Source organism: Bos taurus, chromosome 13, assembly GCF_002263795.3.
Source record: "Bos taurus isolate L1 Dominette 01449 registration number 42190680 breed Hereford chromosome 13, ARS-UCD2.0, whole genome shotgun sequence".
Lineage (NCBI taxonomy): Eukaryota > Metazoa > Chordata > Mammalia > Artiodactyla > Bovidae > Bos > Bos taurus.
Window position 1 is genome coordinate 78,795,691 of NC_037340.1, and position 21,792 is coordinate 78,817,482.

The 21,792-nt window shown below is 54.4% G+C and overlaps 1 protein-coding gene across 13 annotated transcripts in view; it reads left to right on the forward strand.

Annotated features, from left to right (window-relative positions):
• The window catches only part of BCAS4 (breast carcinoma amplified sequence 4), a 56,555-nt gene extending 43,291 nt beyond the window's left edge, over window positions 1-13,264 (forward strand). For 2 of the 13 annotated variants that reach the window (XM_059892775.1, XM_059892773.1), the window contains exons 4-5: window positions 8,536-8,630; window positions 8,894-11,691. In XM_059892775.1, the coding sequence (XP_059748758.1) occupies window positions 8,536-8,630; window positions 8,894-9,296 (498 nt within the window). In that variant the 3' untranslated portion in view covers window positions 9,297-11,691. The other 11 variants (XM_059892774.1, NM_001076474.2, XR_009496795.1 and 8 more) reach the window with 10 other exon arrangements.
• The last annotated feature ends 8,528 nt before the right edge of the window (window positions 13,265-21,792 follow it).

Sequence of the window (21,792 nt, forward strand, 5' to 3'; positions counted from 1 at the left end):
TCCTCTTTCTGGCTTTGCAGCCAGGGACAGGGCACCGCCCCTGGGTGGAAGGGGGAGCCCAGAGGTTTCTCCCGGGTCCTGAGTCAGATGAGAGAAGAGCCTGGTGCTGTCCCTCAGGCCAGATGGAGTCTGCTGCACCCAGACCGCCCTGTCTTCTGCACTGGCCTTTGTCCTTTCAGAATACTATTATTTCTTGGACAAAGGGATGGGGTTTAGGGTGGGGTGACTTGGGAGTTTCTTGTGTCCCTGCCGGGCACACCACCTAGGTTTGGGATTGGGGAGGCCCCGTATCCCAGGACCGACTCCCCAGCTCCCATCACGTCTGCTCTCTGGTCCTCGCCCGAGCCCCCCGCCCCCGACAGCCCCCCGTTTCCTGTCGGGGCTTCTCCGCGCTTCCCTCTCCTCCTCCCTCTCATTTTCTCACCAACCCCCCCATCTTCTCCCTCCTCCTTCCCATCTATTTCTTCTTTCTGAACTCTCCTGTTTCTCGTCTCTGCATCTTCTCTCTCTCTTGTTTTGGCTCTTTCATATTTTTCTCTCCTTTGTTTCTTGTTTCTGTCTCTACCTCCCTTTGTCCGAGTCTCCGTCTCTGGGCTGTGTGCTGTGCTTAGTCGCTCAGTCGTGTCCGACTCTTTTCAACCACATGGACTGTAGCCCGCCAGGCTCCTCTGTCTATGGGATTTTCCTGGCAAGAACACTGGAATGGGTTGCCATGCCCTCCTCCAGGGGATCTTCCCAACCCAGGGAACGATCCCAGGCCTCCCACATTGCAGGCGGATTCTTTACCGTCTGAACCACCAGGGAAGCCCCCATCTCTAATTATCTTCCTCTCCGTTTCCACCAAGCTCTTTCTCTCCCTCTTTTCCTTTCTCTTGCTCTCAAATGTTATGTCGCAGACTTTGGAAAACGTCCTTTTTCACTCTCAGGGGGCCCAATGGATAAAATGTCCTAATCCGACCAGGACAGTGTGCGAGCTGAGTTCTGTGAAAGCGCCTCATGAGACCCGTGTCTGCGCCTCTGGGGCCACGGGGACGGGATGGTGACAGGGACCATCAGAGGCTCCCAGGCCACCCACCTGCCTGGGGTCGGGGGGCGGGAGCCCAGTGCCGGCCTGGGGCGGCCCTGCAGCAGGTTCCTGCAGTCCTGGGCAAAGAGCAGGGGTGCAAGGCGGGCCCGTGGGCAGCTGCTCGGTGCCTGCTGGTCCTGGTGGCTGCCTCCGTTTTCGCCCTGACGGCTTGTTTAACGGAGAACAGCTGCCCACGTGCGGGATGCCAACAAAACGGTCACGTGTATGTGTGTTTGCTCTCTGCTTCCCAGAGCTAACTGGTGCTGTTTCCAACATCCTTTCATGGAGTCAACCACCTTTGAGGTCAGCCAATGAAGCCTCGAAGATTCTGTTGAAAATCGGCATCAGAGTGAAACAAGGATGGCTCTGATGAGACTGTGACCAGCTGCTGGGCCCTGGCCAGCTGTTGGTTTGGGTTCATGGACGTGGACGTGGAGAACCCCAGTGGGACAGGGAGGCCACTGGCCGTGGGCAGCTGGTTTGGTGCCCTGGCCTGGAAAAGCATCTTGTTTTACCTGATCTGTTCTGGGATAGCCCCAGCTGCAGCCAAATCCATCCACTGAGGTCCTCCCCAAACTCTACCGTTGCTGCCACAAGCCGCCCTTGGCCCCATGAGGTTTCCTCATCCAGGAGCTCTGGGCCCACGCTGGGCACGGAGCTGACCACGTGTGACTGTCCTAAGGATGGAGAACGCAGATCCCAGTTTGTAATCCGGCTCTGTCACCGCAGCCTGCTGCAGAATTGGCGGGGGCCATGCAAGATGAAAACCTGGGGCCCCTTTGTGAAGACTTCACTGAGAGGGGCTTCCCCTTGGCGGCTCAGTGGTAGAGTCCGCCTACCAATGCCAGAGACATGGGCTTGGCCCCTGGTCTGGGAGGAGGGGTCCACACGCCACAGAGCACCCAGGAGCCACAGCTGTGAGCCCAAGTGATGCAACGACGGAAGTCCACGTGCCCTGGAGCCCGAGCTCCCCAACAAGAGGAGCCACCGCAGTGAGAAGGCCGAGCACAGCACGGAGCACCCAGCACAGCCAGAAATAAGCGAGTAAAAGTTTTCTAAAATATTCAGCTTACTGAGAATTTCAAGACAGTGATAGCAGAGCATCAGATCAAGCCATTTGGCCGGGCCTGCCCATCACTTGCAAGTGTCGTGCTTTGCATGGAGCTTAAGCTTGCAGCATCTCAGTAAAATGGGGTGGACACCCAGGCCTAGCCCCTGTCCAGGACTGTCCTGAGCAGTGGCTGAGATAAAGGAAGGTCTGGCTGCCGGCTTCCTCGCCTCATCACTAGGACATTAGTGTGACTGTTTGATAGCTCTTCACCTGTGTTGTGCTCCTCACGTGTGTTTATTTTTAAATGACCATTTTATTTTGGGTAATTTCAGATGTGCAGAAAACCTTTTATAAAGACGGTACTCCTGAGAGCTTCCGGGCTCCCCTTGTTCCGTCTCCCCATCTCCCGTCACCTCACATGACAGGTGGGTTGACAACCACTGGGAGAGTTGTCAAAACCAAGACCTCCCACACTGGCCCAGTGTTATTCACGGAACTTTGAATTTTACCAGATTTTCCCTTCTCATCCGGTTTCTGTTCCAGGCTCCCCTCCAGAGCCATGCGTTGCTTTTACTGTGTGCTTTTATTTGTTTGGCTGTACAAACAGCATGTGGGATCCTAGCTCCGTCACCACGGACTGAACGTGCGCCTTACGCAGTGAAAGCGCCAGGTCCTAACCCCTGGACTGCCGGGGATTCCCGAAAGCCTGTTTCCTCATCTGGGAAGGGCCTTTGTGATCTGCAGATTTAAGTCTCTGAAATGTAGCAGGTGCCCAGTTAACATATATACATGTAAGTGCACAGTAGTTAGACGGTTAGCCTCAGTGGCCATCTGATGAGAAGCAAAGCCCAGGTCAGACACCCGCCTCCTCCAGGAGATGGCCAGGGAGGGCGGAGGGGCCACGGCTGGAGGGGTCAGGGAGCCCCCAGAGACCCAGCTCTGGAGGGGCCGTGCTGTGACTCCATCTACCCGCTGTCCTGTCTTGCCTCCCAGACCCCGTGTGAGTTTGCAGTTGGTCGCCACTGTCTTGGCAGAACTTTCTGGGGCTCCTCCTCTGCTGGTTTCCATGTTAACACTTTTCCTCCAGCTAAAAGCGGGATCCACAGGGCTCTGGAAGTCGCCAGGGCCAGCGTGGCCTCTCACGAGCCTGCACCAGCTCGTCCCTGCTTCTGGGGTGCCCCTTGCACTGGAGCTGTCCCAGCTGGGGGCCCCCAGGCCTGTCCCCGTCACTGTGGCCGCAGCAGCCTCTGCCACTGCCCTGCTGAACGGGCTGGCGGGGCTGGCGGAGCCGGGGACTGGGGGGCAGGGGTGCTGGTCCGTGCGGCCACCGTGGGGCTGGCCAGCCCACCCTGTGGGCAGGATTGGACACGCAGGGGCTGCTCGAGAGGGATGGGAGGGGCTCTGCTCACAGCTGTCAGAGTGTTCTGGAAGGCTGGGGGCCCTGCAGCATTCACAGGCGTGGCCGGCAGGGCAGGTGGGCGGGACCTGAGGAGGCCTTGATGGGGCTGAGAAGGGAGGCTGGGCCCGGGGGTGAAGGGCCTGCGGGCTGGCGGAGGTAGAGGCCGCTGCCAGGAGCTCAGGAGAGCCCGTTTGGCGCTCTGCTCTGCCGTTTAGCAGCTGTGTGACCCTGGGCACATGCCCTTCCCTGCCTTTTCCCAGCCGGCGGTCTTCCCCACAGAACAGCCCCGGGGCCGCACCTGACTCCGGGTGCTGGCGTGCCCTGGGGGGCCCCCGGGTTGAGGGCGCAGCCACTGGTCCCAGCAGCGGCCCAGGCTGGCCGTTCCCCCTGCCCCCAGGGGACCAGGCTGCAGGACTGGAAGCATCCATGGCCCCATGGTGATGTGAACCTGGAGCCACTGCTGGCCCGGATGCCCACGGGCTTGGCAAGTCCTGAGGGCGAGTGAGGCAGGCCCGTGGCAGACCAGATGGCACATGCCCCATCTAGGGGGTCCAAGTCGCCACAGCCCGCAGGAAACGGGCCCAGCGCGGCCAGGTGGCTGCATTGTTCAGGAGAAACAGGGGTGCGGTGTTTACTTGAACCATCCTGGTGCCTCCACGGTGGCAGGTAACGCATTTTACAGTTTGCACCAGCCCATCCTGTGAAGTGGCAGACTTTATTTTGGGGGGCTCCAAAATCACTGCAGATGGTGACTGCAGCCATGAAATTAAAAGACGCTTGCTTACTCCTTGGAAGAAAAGTTATGACCAACCTAGACAGCATATTCAAAAGCAGAGACATTACTTTGTCAACAAAGGTCCGTCTAGTCAAGGCTATGGTTTTTCCAGTGGTCATGTATGGATGTGAGAGTTGGACTGTGAAGAAAGCTGAGCACCGAGGAATTGATGCTTTTGAACTGTGGTGTTGGGGAAGACTCTTGAGAGTCCCTTGGACTGCAAGGAGATCCAACCAGTCCATCCTAAAGGAAATCAGTCCTGAATGTTCATTGGAAGGACTGATGCTGAAGCTGAAACTCCAGTACTTTGGCCACCTGATGATGTGAAGAGCTGACTCATTGGAAAAGACCCTAATGCTGGGAAAGATTGAGAGCAAGAGGAGAAGGGCATGACAGAGAATGAGATGGTTGGATGGTATCACCAACTCAATGGATATGAATTTAAGTAAACTCTGAGAGTTGATGATGGACTGGGAGGCCTGGCGTGCTGCGGTCCATGGGCTTGCAAAGAGTTGGACACAAGTGAGCGACTGAACTGAACTGAACTGATTCTGTCAAGTGTGTGGGCCGGATGCTACCCAAAGGCCATGATTTGCTGTTTCTGAATAGGCTAGAGGGGGGCACCTGAGGGTCCAAGGTTGGAAAGCAGATCCTGGAGGGATGTCTCAAGTCCTGGGCGAGAGCACAGTTCCCTGCCCCAGTCAGCCCCAGGGCCCCTGGGTCCTGGCTGTGCTAGGCCAGGGCGGGCCTGGGTTTGAATTCTGCTCTCTACCAGTTCCCGGTGGGGCGATCCTGGGCAGGTGTGTCTGTGAGCCTTTGTTTCCTCTTCTGGAAAATGGGAGTAGGAACACCCGTCTGTCTCAGCAGCTGGACGTGAACGGGCTGTGGGCCTGTAGGTTCCGCTGTGAGCTGGGCACTCAGGAAGAGCTCATTACTCATCACTGTGGTTGAGATGAGAAAGCCTGGGGGCTTGGTCTGTCCTGATGGACCAGGATGTTTCTGCTATCTGCCTGTTTCGCCCTGCCTCCACCCAGTACAATTTTGTATGATAGAATTAGAGACAAGTTGCTGTGATGATACAGAGTTCTCATGTACCCCTCACCCAGCTTCCCTTATTGTTAGCATCCTGCTTGACTGGGGTGCATTGTCACAGCTAAAGGACCCTCCTTGATACACTGCTATCTAACTAACCTCCCAAGTTTTATTCAGATTTCGCTAGCTTTCCCCAGTGCCCTTTTCTGTTCAGTATCATAGATAGTCGTGGGTCTCCTTAGCCACCTCTGGTTTATGACAGCTTCTCAGGCTCTGCTTGTTTTTGATGACCTTGACAGTTTTGAGGATTATTGGTTAGGTATTTTGTACACCGTCCCTCAATTAGGGCTGATCTGATGTTTTTCTCGTGGTTAGGTTGGGGTTGTGGGTTTTGGGGGAGGAGACCACAGAGGTGAAGTGCCCTTCTCGTCACGTCAGATCCAGGGCCCCTGCTCTCAACGTGACGTAGCACGGATGATGTTGCCCTTGACCATCTGGCCGAGGCAGTGTTTGCCAGGTGTCTCTCCTGGGTGGTTGTTTCCACCCCGCTCTCTCCCCTGCTCTGTTCTGCCGAAGAAGCAAGTCACCACGTGCAGCCCCCACGCAAGGGGAGTGGAGCCTCTGCAGGGGGCAATGCATACCTCAGTTATTTGGAATTCCATTTTACCTTTTGGGACAATTTTGAGATCCAGAAGTCTTCAGTGTTTTGGTTCTCATTCCATTCATCATACGAATGACCTGGGTTGAGTCCCGGCTCCACCCATTTGTAGCTGCATGACCGTGGGCAGCTCGCTACTCGCTGGAGTGATGGTGAGCGGAATAGCATACATCCGTCAGGCTGCGCAACAGAGACCTGACTGACGTGGTTTAACCAAGTAGGGTTTGTGCTTCTCCTTGTGTGACAGGAAGTCCTGAATGGCCAGTTGGCTGTCATCCTCAAGCCTGTGGCTTTTGTCCTCACAGTGCCAAGGTGGCCGCACCACCTCTAGAATCACTGCTGTGCTCCAGGCAGGACCCCATGAAGTCAATGGCATTATCCTCATCTGACGAGAGGAAAGTGAGGCTCTAAAGGATGGGAAAGCTCAGCCTTGAAGCAGTGCTGTGAGGGTTAGAGATGAGCATACTGAACAGGGTCACAGGAGGCGAGGTTGTTGCTTACCCAGTAGGTTGGGCCTCTTCCAAGTCCCCTGCGCTGGAGGTGCCTGGTCACTTGGCGGGCGAGGGTGAGTCTGGCTTCCTGTGCTTGCATCCACGGTCAGCCTGACACCTCTGCCTCCCAGAGGTTGACCACACCTTGGAGCCTCAGAACCCGGCCCACGTGTGGGATGGAGGTGCGGTGTTTCTTTTGAAGTGGAGGATGCTTAGTGAGTTGGGACCGGATGGAGTTGCAGTGGCGTCTCAAGAGCAGCCGGCCAGGCATCACTCTGGCCTGGGGTGAGTGGGCCCCGCCCTGACCCTGCAGCCTCTGTCTGGAGGCCTCTTGCTTGGTGCCCACTTGCATGGGAGATACAGGGGTGGCTTTGTTATGCCTCTTCTACTTAGGAAGGCAGATTTAATTTAGGGGCAAACTAAAAATACCAAATCTGGCCTGCCCCCATCTTTTTTTTTTTTGGCTGCGCTGGATCTCAGTTGTGGCATGTGAATTTCTTGGCTTTAGGATGTGGGATCTAACTCCCTGACTAGGGACTGAACCTGGGGCCCCCAGCACTGGGCGCGTGGAGTCTTACCCACTGGACCACCAGGGGAGTCCGTGGGGCCTGCCTCCATCTTTGTAAATAAAGTTTTATTGGCACACAGCCACACCATTACTTTACCATCGCCCATGGCTACTTTGGTGCTGGAAGGGCAGAGCTGAGTAGCTGTGACCCAGACCATGGGGCTTGTGAACAGTTACTGTCTGGCTCTTTGCAAAACAAATGTGCTGAGCCTGGCCTGCAGAGAAAGCAGTCCAGGCTCGGGAATGTGTAGCTGGGGCTTCCAGGAGGGAGACAGAAGGGGGCTGGGACTCACGGGGGGCCGTGGGGGATTTCTGGGAGCGGGACTGGGCAGATGAAGCCCTGAGGCAGGTGGGCCCAGCTTCAGCAGATGGTGCTCTGACTTGGGGTGGTAGGGGGCTTCACAGGAGAGGCCCCGACCCCAGGCTGGCCTGAGGCTTTCCTTTGCCACATGCTGCAGTGACCGAGTGGGGGTTTGTCAGAAGAGGAACTTGTCAGGGGTGCAACCCGCCAAGGGGGGCCAGCCCCGAAGCATCCACCACCAGAAGCAGTGGGTTCTGGGAAGGCGACGCGGCCGCCAGGGGCCTGGGGCCGCCCGCAAGGGGCGCCTCAACCCAGCCACCGGGAGCTTCCAGATCATCTGATTTTCCAAGAGAAGCTAGCTGGCAGGCTGGTTTTTCTGAGAAATCTGATTTTTTTCAACATGTTTGAAATGAATTCCAGTTTTTAAAAATCATGTAGCCAACCAAGTGCGTGCGTGCGCGCGCACACACACACACACACACACACACACACACTGGTGTGTGTCTGGTGTGTGGGCTGCAGGTTTGGGAACGCGGGGGTCCCGGGTGGAAGTGAGGAAGACGTGGGAGGCTGGGCAGACCCAGGAGGGCTTGCCAGGCCCAGCGCCCCGGCTCCAGAGGCCCTCCTCCAGCTGGGGGCTGGGGGGAGGGTGGCAGAGCCCTGGACCTGTGGTCTCAGGTTTCCTCCCATCCGGTTCCCCCCTGCTGGAACCTTCCCGCCCACAGGCTGGGGGCAGGGATGAAGCCTCCTTGCGAACCTGGCTGCCCCTGGAGAAGCATCTTAGCATCAGCTGCAGGCCAGGGATGGGCAGGGATGCTCTCAGAAGTCCCCTCCGAGATTCTCCAGGATTTGGGTTTGAGGCCGGAGCCTTGTGGGGCAGTGGGCAGGGCTGACCTGGAGCCGGAGAGGCCTGAGTGGACCCCAGCTCCGTGGTTCCCTGGCTCATGTGACCTCTGAGTTGGGGACTGCCCCTCCTGTTGCAGGTCGTCCTGAGAATCCAAGAAAGCATGGGCGTGAGAGCTGGGTTTCCTTGGCTGGGACTGGGGCCGGGCCTCCAGGGTGTGGCCCTGCTCAGCCGGACAGCATCGGGGGTGCCCGGCTGTTTGCAGCTTCGCGCACCAGCCTTCACCTGCCCTTTCCCTGCTGGTTTCCAGGCGCTTCCCTGCACTCCTGCAGATTTATTGTTTGCTTTAGGCAGGATGCTTCGTTGCAAGTGGCAACTGTTCAGGTCAACCTGGTTTAAGAAAAGAAGAGAATCCCGTGGTCTCAGGAACAGAAAAAGCCCCAAGGTAACACTAAGTGTTTGTTGGTCGCTCGGTTGTGTCCGACTCTTGGCGACCCCGTGGACTGTAGCCCGCCAGGCTCCTCTGTCCATGGGATTCTCCAGGTGAGAATACTGGAGTGGGTTGCCACGCCCTTCTCCAGGGGATCTTCCCGACCCAGGGATCGAACCCCGGTCTCCTGCATTGCAGGCGGATTCTTCACTGTCTCTGCCACCGGGGGAGCCCAACACTGCCGAGTTAACACTAACCTTGGGCAAAATGTGATTCAGGTGCTCCAGTGATCCTGTCAGGATTCTGTGCTGCTTCACCTCCCAGCTCTGCTCCCCTGTTCCCCTGTGTTGGCTTCTTTCTTGGGCCGAATCGACTGCCAGCATGGGGGCAGAAGTGACCTCCAGGCTCATGGCCCGTCCTCACAGGAACCTAGGAAGGGCCGACGGGGGCAGAAAACATGCCTCTCCCAGTAGCCAGAGAAGCCTGTTTCTCAACTGGACGATCCTGGGTCATCTGCTCACCCCTGGACCAGTCACGGCCCGGGTGGGTCAGGCCTCCTCTCACCCCTCCTTCAGCTGGGGGGCTGGGGAGGGCAGCGGGGATGGGGAGCTGACACCAGGGACCCCTCAAGACCATCAAGGCACTGATACCCATGCGGGACGTGGAGGCTGGACAGGCTGAGCTAGCATCCCGTGCCCACCCGTCCTCCAAGAGCAGCATCGAGGGCTGGAAGCGGCCACGTTCTGAGCCCCCGGCTCAGCTCGGGTCCCCCTGCCGCCGGGCTGACTGCAGGCCCAGAGCTCCGATGAGCTGTGAGTCACTTTCCCACAAATTTCCTACGTGCCCCAAGAACTTGTCAGGGGCTGGGCCCAGGGCCAGTGTGGAGGGGCGAACTGGCCTCCAGGGTGTCTCTCGCCATCTCCCAGGCTGGGGGCCCCCCATGGAAAAGGGGAGCAAGCTCGTCCGGGATGTCTCGTCCTCATGAGCCCCTGTGGGGTCCGGGTGAAGGGACTTCCTCTTGCGAGCGCACACGTGGCCATTCTCTAGTAACCCATGGTGTCAGCAGAAGGCTCACCTCTCCGGGCGCCCGCCCCCCTGAATGTAGGAAGGATGCTTCCGCTCCGTCACCAGCAAAGGTGCCGCCACTCTTTGCACCAGACCTTGCTGGAACCAAAGATACGATTTTATTTAAAGCTGCTCGCAGTCTCTCAGGACTCCTTCTCCTTGGTTCCTTCATCGTTATATGGATTTTCTCCTCCTTCCAGGAGCCTGTCTCCTTGAGAGAGGAGGCAGAAGCCCCGTCCCTGTTGGGAGAACCATTTCAGAAGGAATATGGAGGGACTTCCCTGGGGGTCCACTGCCTAAGATTCCAAGCTCTCAGTGCAAGGGGGCTGGGGTTTGATCCCTGGTCAGGGAACTAGATCCCACATGCCGCAGCTAGATCTCGCATGCCGCAACTAAGACCAGCACATCCAGATACATACGATAAATAAATAAATATTCTTAAAAGTACGAAAAGAACGGGGTCAAGAGGCCCGGCATCCCCAGGACAGGGATACCAGCTCTGGCCTGGCCCCTTGCCCTGGGTCCCGAGATCAGGAGAGGAAGGTGCACTTTAGCCCCCATGCCATGTGTCAGGACAAGGGAGCTGTTCTTTTAACTGTCATTACTTGCCTGTTGCGTTTTCTAGACACCACAGTGGTCAGATCTCAGGAGAAAGAGGGTGAGGATTATCTAAAACGATGGCTTATCCACGGACGGCGTCCTTGAGGCTGTGAGACAATCTTGGGGCTCCTTTCCCAGCTGTGTTTTGGTCGTGGTGCTATGGGAGGACTCGAGTCCAGTCGCAGGGGTGGGGGGCAGCCTAGGAAGATGCTGCCCAAGTACCTCCCCCACCCCGCCATGCAGGCTGAGCCCAGAGCAGCTGACCCGGCGTTTGCTGGTTAAATGTTCCCTTACGTGAGGCAGACCCTTGGCCAAGGTGACTTGCTTGCTGGTCCCAGCTTTCCAGACGTGGGTGGTGGTGACTCAGGGAGGTATGCAGTCCGTGGACCCCAGGTGAGTTCTACCTCATCTGAAATAAGGTAGATAAGGTATTCTTTGGTGGTTTCTTTCTGCAGCAGAGACAAGCTCTGGTGGGGAGTGGGGAGTTCAGGGGTCAGACATTAGAGTCTGTTCTCTCTCACCCCAAATCCGGCCACTCTCACTTTGAAGGGACGCCTGCCTGTAACAGCTTCCGCTCTGGTCCCCTCTTTCCCCTCCAGTCTGGTTTCTGCTCTTTCTAAAACACATCTCGTTACACATACTCCCTGCCCCCCCCCCCCCCCCCCCCCCCCCCCGTCTCTCTCCTGATCTCTTAGGATAAAGTTCTTGGTACCACCTCCAAGAGCCCACATCATCTGGCCCTGGTTTACAACTTCCTGTCCACACGCTGACCCAGCCTGACTACAGATGGACCCACCTTGGTGCCTGTGGCCCAGAACACACCCCCAGCACTGTCCACACGGACACGGGGTGTCTGCAGCCTGGCCACCACCCTTCCCACCGCCCCCCACACAGCCCCTCCTAGGTCCTCTGCCCCTGGGAACCTCTGAGCCCTGCATTCCCCGTCACACGTTGGGGGTGTGTTCCCAGTGGCTCCCTTGTCTGAGGATAAGCAGGGAGCCCCTGATGACTGGGGCTGCGTCGTGTTTACAGTGGTGGCCTTGGCCGGGTGCGAGCACGCGTAAGGTAGGAGTTGAGGGGACAGGCGCTCGGAGTTGCAGGTCGGGGGGTGGCGGGTAAGGCACCTTCCTGGGCTTTGTCTCCCTCGCCCCCCGCCACAGTGGGGAGGGCGGGCCTGGTGTTGCTGCAGGGACAAGCATGGGGCAGGTGAGGGTACACGCAGGGCAGTGTGGGGCTCATGGGGGGCTGAGTTTTGGTGGCGCTGTTATTAACCGTGGACTGGAGCCCCACACCACTCGCTGGCACCTGTGACGGCCGCTGAAGGCTGGGGCAGAGCTGGGACCTGGGGGCCGGAGCTGGGGCCCAGGGGCGGGGCTGAGGCCCAGGGGGCGGGCCTGGGGGCGGAGCTATGGCCTGGGGCGGGGCTGGGGCTCGGGGGCGGAGCTAGGACCTGGGGGCGGAGGTGGCCTGTAGATCACACAGCAGAGGGAGCTGCGGGTGGGGGTGGGAGGACCAGAAGGTGGTCAGAGGGACCCCAGGTGGAGACGTGCAGAACCTCCTCCCTCTGCCCCCCGGACCCCCACATTAATGCCCGTATTTGTCTGCCAGGTACACCTGGGAGCCTTGCAGGACTTCCCTCCTCCGAGCAGGTCACGGGATCAGCCCCGGCTCTAACTGAGAATCACCTGAGAGCTTTGCAATACCCAGGTGCCCGGCCACACCCCAGACCGATGACCTCAGGCTCTGGGGGCGGGGCCTGGGCATAAGCCTCCAGGAGTCTGGCAGGGGGTCCCCTGTGCAGCCGCGTTTGAGAAGCACTGTTTGGGGCGGTCCTCTGTGAAACCGGTTTGACCCAGAGATGCCTATGTAACCTGTAGGGTTAGGAGAGCTTGGAGACCATTGCTTGATGGAAAATCTCCCCTCCCCAATCTCCCTGCCACAAAGACCCACACGAGACATAAGTAAGCCCTTCTTAAACCATGCATATGGCAAGGCCTTCAGGAGCACAGATGGGCGCTCACAGAACTATCGCCGACCCCAGATCCCCCAGCGGCGGCCTGAGGTGCGGTCTAGACTCCCGGTGCTGCGGGTCCTACATGCCGCTTCCTCGCACTCGGTGGCCTGAGGTGCAGCCGCGTTCTCAGCCATCCTCCCAGAACCCTCTTCCGCCTGTCCTCTCAAACACTACGGAGCTCTGGGCACACATACCAGCCCTGCCGGTCCCCATCAGGTGTCAGGTGGGCTAGCTTTGGCTGTCGCAGGCACTGTGACATTGATTCTTCATTCTTCACCATGATTCTTGATGAAGAATCATGGACTCTGCTCACCTGGACCACCCTCCCTGCGGGGTGAACTCCTGCTACTGGAGTTCTTGGGTCTCAGAACAGGTGGCTTCACGTGACTGACAGGGCACCTGGTTTTCTGTCTTTCCAGAAGCGATGGGCACCGGTGGCCCCGACGTTCGAGCTGCCCGTGTTGTACAGAACGGAGGACTATTTTCCCGTGGACGTGGGGGAGGTGATGCCCTGAGCCCCCAGCTGCCAAAGGCGTCTGTGAGCGCTTCCGTCCTGCCATCCGGGTGTTGGGAAGTGAAATCTGTGTGCAGAGCAGATGTGGTTTTCTTCTTTTATTTTATTATTGTGGGTTCGTTTTCTGAGTTTTCCCCCTTGCTTCATGGGGGTGCATGGGGTTTGGAGAAGCGCTTGGGACCCAGGAGGTGGACAGTGCCTCGGTGATGAGCTGGGAAGGCCTCCTGCACCAGCTGTGGCCCGCCTGATGGTCTGGACGAGGTGGTCACCCCTGGGGATAGCTGGTCACCCCAGGTGGTGGGCTGTGGGACTTGGATATCTTTGCACAGGAATTATTGGGGTCTTGGGAGGTGTCACCAGGGTGCATGGCTTCAGGTCCATCTGATTTGGCTGGTTTGTCTGAACCCCAGTGCCCACTGGCCCTGTGAACCATCTCAATAAAGTGTCAAGAGGTCACCTGGTGTAAATGTTTCCTTGATGGGTGCTCCTGCTACCGAGTCAAGCCAGATCCTCAGAAGCTGCTTATTCTAAAGCTCCTCACCTGAGGGGAGTGCACAGCTTTGGCCTTCAGATGCCCAGCAGAATGCCGAGACCATTAGGATTTCCTGAGGTCTCCCAAGGGGTGTTTGCTTTAACTTCTTATGTAGATGGGTTTTGAGCTATCGTCCCGAAACGTTGGGTTCCTCACTTTGGTGATGGATATTTCTAGTTTCTGGAATCTTTCCCAGAGCTAAGAACACACACACACACCCTGTACTACAGACCTGCATTCAGATTTCAACACACATACCACACACGCACACACCCTGTTCTGCAGACCTGCATTCAAGTTTCAAGGAAATCTGACATCATGAATCAGGCAAGAGAGCAGTAGTAGCAAGGCAAAAAAAAAAAAGTTGAGCCTTGTCAATTTTAGGATACTTTTTAAAATAAGATATTACGTGAAGCCCTCGCTTCAAGTAGAGCCAGTGTTTCTGTATACAGATAATTTTGTAAACTTATTTTAAAACGTTGAGACCTTATTATCCATTACTGAAGTATAAATCCAGTGTTGAGGTCACTGAACCTTCGCACACTGAACACATCTGCCTGGCCCTCACCCCGTCTAGAAGCGCTCACTCCTTGTCCGAAGCCCCCTCCTGCTCCCTTCCAACCACCCAACCCTGACCCCCCCGCCCCAAGCTAACAGCATCCTGACATCTCACAGCGCACACGGGGCTGCTGTCTGGGCTTCTGTTCTGTCCCTGGAGGCAGACTGGCGTGTGCAGGCTCAGCGTGGTGGCTTTGTGCCTGCTCGCGCGGCTGCCGCCGAGTCTGTGGGCAGCGTCCCTGCGGCTGCTGACCGTTCGTTGTCATGGCTGCGTTATATTGAGCAGGACTGTTTTTAACGAAGAGAGAAGCTTAGACCCTTCCCGGTGCCCCGGTCTGCTGAGGGAGAGTGGAGAGTCGATGGCAAGTTCGTTTTTCAGACAAGCAGCGAGGGCACACGTTTCTGGAAAACCAGGCATATGTTGATGGCTGGAGACGCCCATGCTTCTTTCTCCTTCCAAAGCCTGGACCGAGGGCCCGGGAGAGGCAGGTGGGGGTCACGTGATCAAGCCACAGCCGCAAAGTGTCCTGAAGTAGAGACCCGCAGGCCCAGGGCTCAGAGCCCTCGCCTCCTGCAGCTCTGGGCCGGTGGCTCTGGGCTCGTGGCTTGCCCTCTCTGAGCCCAGCCTCCTCCCCAGTAAGAGGCAGAGAATAAGGGCGCCTGCCTCTGGGGCTGCAGTGAGGGAGCGATGACCTGTGTCGGGGCCTGGCTATGGGTGCTGGGCAGCAGGGGGCTGTGACGGTGACGGGGCTGGGCCGGGGAAGGGCCGACTGGCCTGTGTTTCTTGCTGGGCTCTTGGCATCCAAGGGCCCGGGCCTTGGGAACGGCCCTACCTTTCAGCGTAAGGAGGCGGCAATGGCGAGTGAGAGCTACGGAGTCCTACTCCACCTAGCCGACTCTGCTGTCCGGGGACTGTTTGTAGGGTCACCCCCACACCCCCAGGGCAGTGAGGAGGGGTGAGTTTCCTTGACAGCATCTATGGGGAGATGGTGACTCATGAGCTAGAATTGGTTTCCCAAGTTTCCTGGAGTTGCAGTACCAAACAATGAAATTTTAGGGACGCTTGGAGACATTGAGCGGGAGGGCGAGCCAGGGCACAGGGCCTGCTAGGAATCGCTGACTTCGGTCCTCTGAGCAGCTGAGGTGCTGGCCTGGGGCCAGGTACCCTGACGGGCGTCATCTTCAAAACAAGTGTCGGATGTCTCCTGGCAAGTCGACGAAAGCCCTGGTGGGTCAAACCCACCAAGGGTCAAACCCCTTGGAGGGTCAAACCCAAGCCCACGGCAAGGGTCACTTTGCAGCCAGGGAAAGGGCGATCTTCGTCTTTTTCCTTCTTTGGTGGCTGTTTTCGGACAGGGGTGCCGGAACCTAGGCCATTGTGAGTCTTCAGAAGAGCTAGGTCCTTTGATCATTCCCACGCTCGCCATGGAGGTGAACTTCACATCTGTCCAGAGCAAGAGGTTTCAGAACGGTGGCCCACAGGTTGGCAGAACCGTGTGGTTTGCCCTAAACTGTTTCAAAATTGTTTTCATGTTGAGACAACGCGGTTACCATCTGGAAAAAATAAAGTGAGTTCCATACCTCACTCTGTACACCAGGAACAGTTCCAAAATTCCAAATGGATTAAGGAGGAGTTCAATGTGTAAAGTGAATTTATAGAATAAGGAGGCAGAAACATTGGAGAATCATAAAAAATCCAGGAGCCATAGAAGAAAATTGTGATATTTAAAAAGTTTAAATTTTCTGCATGGCAAAAACAAGCAGAAAATCCAACCAAAAAATAAAAAATAAAAACAAAACAACAGAATTCTAACCAAATGCAAAAGCCAAATGACAAACTAGGAAAATATGCTTGCAGCTTGTACTACAAAGGGATGATCCCCCTAATATATAAACATCTCCTACAAATAAATAAGAGGAAAGAAACCCCCCAAAATAGCAAAGAATATGAATACCTGTTTCACAGAAAAGACTATGCAAAAGGCATTTTCAAAATATGAAAAGATGAACCTCAATCTGCGAGTATGAAAGAATATTGAATACTCAGTTTTCATTTATCACGCTGGCAAAAGTAAAATGTTTTTGATGACACTGTTAGTGAAATCTTGAAGAAAGGTGCATTCTTATACATTGGTGGTGGGACACGATTCTCATGGAGGTCCACAGGCAGTGCCTATCCAAGTTAGAAATGTATGTGTTCTTAGACAATGTACATACCCAGTTCCATCCCTAGAGATCTAGCCTCCCAATATACACACACAAGAGAAATGATAAATGCAAAAATTTATTCACGGCACATTGAAATAGCAAGAGATGGGACAGAATCTAAGTGTCCATCAACTAGGGATTGGCTCAGTTATAGTACCGCCACACATGCATGGGTGGGGGAATCCTGTGAAGATGTAAAAGTTGGATTAGGAGTTCTTTACGATTTGGTGTGGAGAATCCCCAAAACCAAAGTGGAAGAAGAAGGACACGATATGCTATCATCTGTGTAAGAAAGGAAAGCGCTAAAGTTCTCTGGGAGGATAAACAAATATTTGAAAATGGTGAACATTCTGCTTTCGGTGAGATGTGGGCTTTCCATTTTTATTTTATACTTTTTGATATTTCGATGTTTCCCTATTCAAAAAATTTGATTAAAATAAGTTGCTAGCAATTAAAAATCAGGACATTTCTCATGAAGAACTGGATTTTCAGCTTCTACTCAGAAACTAAAATATGGCAGTACTGGGTTCATATTCTTGCTGGACAATAAAGTTGAGTCCCTTTAGAAGGGCCTCACTCTCCATGTTTCTCTTGTATCCAGATTATCTCACTAATTTCTCTACATGCCTGGACTCACTGGTATTTGCATTTGCAGAAGTCCTCAACAAATTATTAGCAGACTGAATCCAGAAACATTATACACCATGAGGATTATATACCATGACCAAGTGGACTGTCTCCAAGGGATACAAGGTGGGTTTAACACCTTAAAATCAATCAGTGCAACACACTTGGATGAATAAAGTAAAAAAAACTTCACATAGATGTTTATGGTCATCTCCATAGATGCATGAAAAAGCATTTGACAAAACTCAATGTCCATTCATCATAAAAGCGCTCTTTCTTGGGGTCAAAAGGGGAGTTCCAGAGAAGAGGCGAGAAGCCGGGCAGACACCCCTAAAGGGGTCTGTTTCCAGGACTATCAGTTCTTCCAAGACAACCTGTTGACCGAGGCACCTGGAGGCCTCAGGGCATCTCCCTCTCCATCTTCAAACAAAATTCCGCTTTGTGCTTTGTGTCCCGGTCAAGAGCACAACCATCTTTGGGTTTACAAGAATTCAAAGCGATTATGACTGAGCAGCTGTCACAGAATTTCCTCTCTCAGCCCCGTGTGTTCGCTGTAGACATAAAATCATCAGAATTCATCTTATCAGGAAGCACCATCTGGATGCATTTTAGCCTTGCAAGCAGCTGGGCAGGGCCGGTGGCCGGAGCCTTGCTTCTGCTTTCTTTACTGGGACTTCTGACGACTGTGCTTTGCTGTCGGCCCGTGATGCCGAGTTTGAGGAAGGAGGTAGAGAGATGGCTGCTGGGGGCATGTATCAGGAGAATGGCAAGATTCCCTCAAGGCACCAAGTCCAGCCAAGCCTGAATGCTGGAGGTCGGCCCCTCAACCGGAAGGACTTCCTCATGGGGTCATCCAGGGAGCAGCACCATCATACATGCTAACGGTCAGTGTTTCATCAGCAAGGCTCTTCCAGGGGGAGATGTGCCCGAGGAGCGGGCATAGGAGACCTGGAGGAGCACCCTGGATGATGAAGTCCGTGCTTTTCTTGTGGGCACCAGGGCTGGGGTGGCTGCAGCAGTGACCTCTCCTGCAGTAAGGGTGCCCTGTGTACACCCACGGTCTCCTCATGGCTCCCAGGGAACTGTGGAGACATCGGGCCATCAGCTGCACACGTGCTGTTTTCTGCACACAAACTGCACCTCTGGGTGTAGAGACGGGGGTTCTCAGGCTGTCCGGCGAGGGTATGTTTGTTGAATGGAGAGAAATAAAATCAGTGGTCTTACCCAGGAGACCACTGGTAGCAAAGGGATGAACTGCGGAAGGTTCATGCTGTAGCATCATTCACTTGTGTCTTTAGAATGGTGGGAAAAAATTTAAAATAATTTAAAAAAGGGACTTCCCTGGTGGTCCAGCGGTTAGGATTTTGCACTTCCACTGCAGGGGGACACAAGTTTGATCCCTGGTCGGGGACTAAGATCCCACATGCCAGAAGGCACGACCGAAGAAAAAAAAGAATGGTGGTTCTCCGGCTTACTTGTCCTTTGAAGTCAGCTGGGCCATAGCCTGTGACCAACTACATCAGAATCTCTGGGGGAGGGTCCTCAGGATCTCTAAGTGTTAAAACTCCCCAGGTGATTTGGAGACGCAGCCGGTTCTGGGACATGTTTTCCAAGAAGAGCAGTTAAGAAAAATCTCAAGGTTTCCTTTGAAGAGTGTCGAGACCTCAATATCCGTTTCACAGCCTCCCGAGTGTAATTGGGTTTGAGTTGGTTTCTGGCTTGAGTTGAACCGATTCCGCCTCAGCTCCAGAGATGGGTACTGCCTGATCTAAGCCCATCCAGGTGAACCTAGCTCACAGTGACTCACCGAGGTAGTTCTGGTCTAAGCCTTGTTTGGTGGTGTTTAGTCACTAAGTCGGAGAAGGCAACGGCACCCCACTCCAGTACTCTTGCCTGGAAAATCCCATGGACGGAGGAGCCTGGTAGGCTGCAGTCCGTGGGGTTGTGAAGAGTCGGACACAACTGAGCGACTTCAGTTTCACTTTTCACTTTCATGCATTGGAGAAGGAAATGGCAACCCACTCCAGTGTTCTTGCCTGGAGAATCCCAAGGACAGGGGAGCCTGGTGGGCTGCCATCTATGGGGTCCCACAGAGTCGGACACGACTAAAGTGACTTAGCAGCAGCAGTCACTAAGCAGTGCCCGACTCTCTTGCGACCCCATGGACTGCAGCCTGCCAGGCTCCTCTGGCTATGGGATTTCCCAGGCAGAAATACTGGAGTGGGTGGTCATTTCCTTTTCCAGGGGCTCTTTCCTTCCCATGGATTGAACCCAAGTCTCCTGCACTGGCAGGCTTTTTTTTTTTTAACCACTGAGCCACCAGGGAAGCCCATCTTAAGCCTACCAGCATGGAAACTGGTTCTGGAATGGTCCAATTGGCCCCAAGTTCAGGACCCTTGCTCAGTAGCGAGGGAGGCGATGCCCTCTCTCAGGGCAGGTGAATGGGAAGCAACAGGAACGCCAGGGTGCCTGCTTAGAATGAAGGTGACCATGTGGGTGGCAGGACCAGAAGACAAGAGGCCCGGAGGCCCTGCCCGCATTGCTGAGCAGCCTGCCTTCTTTGGGCACCACGGCTGCTTGTGTTTTCCCTTGTGAAAAGCCCAATCTGAGTTGGAGTTCCCATAACTGCCAATGAGAGTCCTATGTCATAAAAAGGAGTCTAAAACCAGGTAAGAAGAGTTGGGTACTCACTGATGGGCAGAGACTTCCCTGGGAAACACTGAACCGGAGCCATCTGTTGACAAATGGGTTTGGTGCCATCTGGCATGCGTTAGGTAACACGAGTCCACAGAGACATATCCAATTTTTCCAGCCTTGCCTGGGTCAAGGAAAAGGTCTCATCTTGGTGCTAGTCTGCCCTGGATCCCTGTGATTTTCCTTTTTAACCAACAAAGCAAGTCTCGGGCTCACAGCCCTCGGCAAGCGATGGCAGGTGGCACAGTTTCAGTCTTAACGTTTTGCCTTGTTTTCAGGGGTGCTACCATTAATAGCAAAGCACGCTGGTTGGACTTTTCTTGCAAAAATAATTTTCCCTTCTAAAAAGGAGAGTTGAAACATACCAAGTATGTAAAGCAGCTGTTAGGCAGATGTGGCAAAAATGACGAAGATGGCAGTGTGAATGAGTCGTTTGGGAGACACTGTGCTGGGGAAAGTAGGTGTTGGTTTAAAACCTGGGGCTCACGTGTCTCTGCGTTCACAGCAGGGAAAGCCTTTCTCAAGAGGGTAGTCTTCAGCCAGAATCAGGGCTGGATGGTGTGGCTGGGAAATCCAGGGGCTGTGGACTCGGATAGCCTGGGTCCAAACAAGCATCTCCTCTCTGCCAGGTGGAGTCTTGGGACAAATTGGCTTTGCTCAAGCATCATGTCCTGGGAACTAACACTCCTTTTACAATACTTTTTTTGAGGGGGTGGGGGTGTGAGGCAGGACTGTTTTGAGGATTCAAATTATCTTGGCATCTAGTGCCCTACAACTAGTCCTAAACACTTCTGTGATGTTTGGAAAGTTCTTGTTGAGTCAATATGTGCTCAGGATGTGTGGTGAGCTTGGGGCGATTTTATGAACAGTGTCAAACTCCTGGGAAAGGTGGAATCTCACCCCTGGCCTGGAGGACTCTGTATTTAAGCCTCTGGAGTCCTCTCCCCCGGGGGAAGCCAATACCAATAGAGCCAGCCCAGCAGATGCAGCCGTGCAGGCATCTTTTCACCTGCCATCCTCAACGCGGGGTCTTAAAAGTTTTGACTCCCAGATGGCTGTCCCTCTTACACAGCTGTTGCCTTCTGCTTCAGGCCTGATGGCGACAGATCACATGCGTGCTTTGGAAAAGGTCTTTATTTCTAGCCTCTTGCTTTATCAGCTTCCAGGTGAACAATCTGCTATCAGGATATCCATTTTGTTTCACTTGGTAGTAAGAAGACATTAATAAAGGTACAGCCAGATCTTTGCAACAACCAGTTTAGGTTTGAATGCCTTTACGCCTTTCTAGGGGGTACTGATGGTGTCCTGCTGCGAGCCTGGGGGTTGGTTTGCATCACAGATGCGCGCTGTACATATGCTGAAAAAAACAGACACCCGCAACACCTCATTTACGCGGTGCAGAGCATGTGTCCTGGAAATCCTGGGGCCCGTCCCTCCTGTATCCCTGTAGCTGGAGCCCTTTGAAAACACGACTCAAGGATTTTCAGGGTATCTGCAGCTATGCCTTACATGCAGATTTTTAAATACAACTCCACCAAGTCGTAATCCCTCTAGGATTCAAGTTCTAGTGAATATTAGTTTTTTGAGAGTTTGTTGACGGAAGTAGCAGGATGCAAAGAATTGCCAATACTTTTCCAAATAATCTTCATTTTGTGCAAGTTTTGATCCATTTTTGAGCTAACCCAGTAGCAGTTGGTAGAAAACACCTTTTTATCTTTTAACTTGCCTGTCTGGTTTCTCTCAGTCTTTTTCTAGATCACGTCAAAGCGGCCCTTTAATGACTGGTATGTCGGAATGCATTTCAGTTTGGTGAGAGCAGTCTCTTGCCTTAATTTTTGGGCCTCTGGGGGTTGAGGAGTTATGTTCCTACATGACACTTTGGTGAAACATGCCTGCAACTGGTGCCAGGCCAATAAGCTACTGGGTGGGTTAGAAATAAGTGTCAAATGGGTTGAAAAGACCATTGCCTAAGGGAGGGGCAGAAGGCTGACCAGCTGCTCTGTGGAATCCAGATTCAGCATGCTCTACCTAACCTCTTGGTAAAAATCAGATCCATCACTCAGGCTAAGTGGCTCTCAAGCTGTAGTGTCAAGATGATCTGGGAGCCCCACCTTAAGATTTAGTCCACAGAGCAGGGAGACACCCGTCTATATGGCGGTACTCATTTGGCAAAAGCAAGGTGAATCGCCCCTAGAGAAGTGTTTCAGGTGGGGCATTCCTCAATCTTTGATATAAATCATTTTCAAATCTTTTTGCTCCCTTTTGAAGAAGTGTGAATCTTTACAAGTGGCTAGACAGACACAGCCATGGGGGTTGGGAGGGGGAGGAAGGGGCATTTCCTTTTCTGCCTGGAATTTAAGAGGGA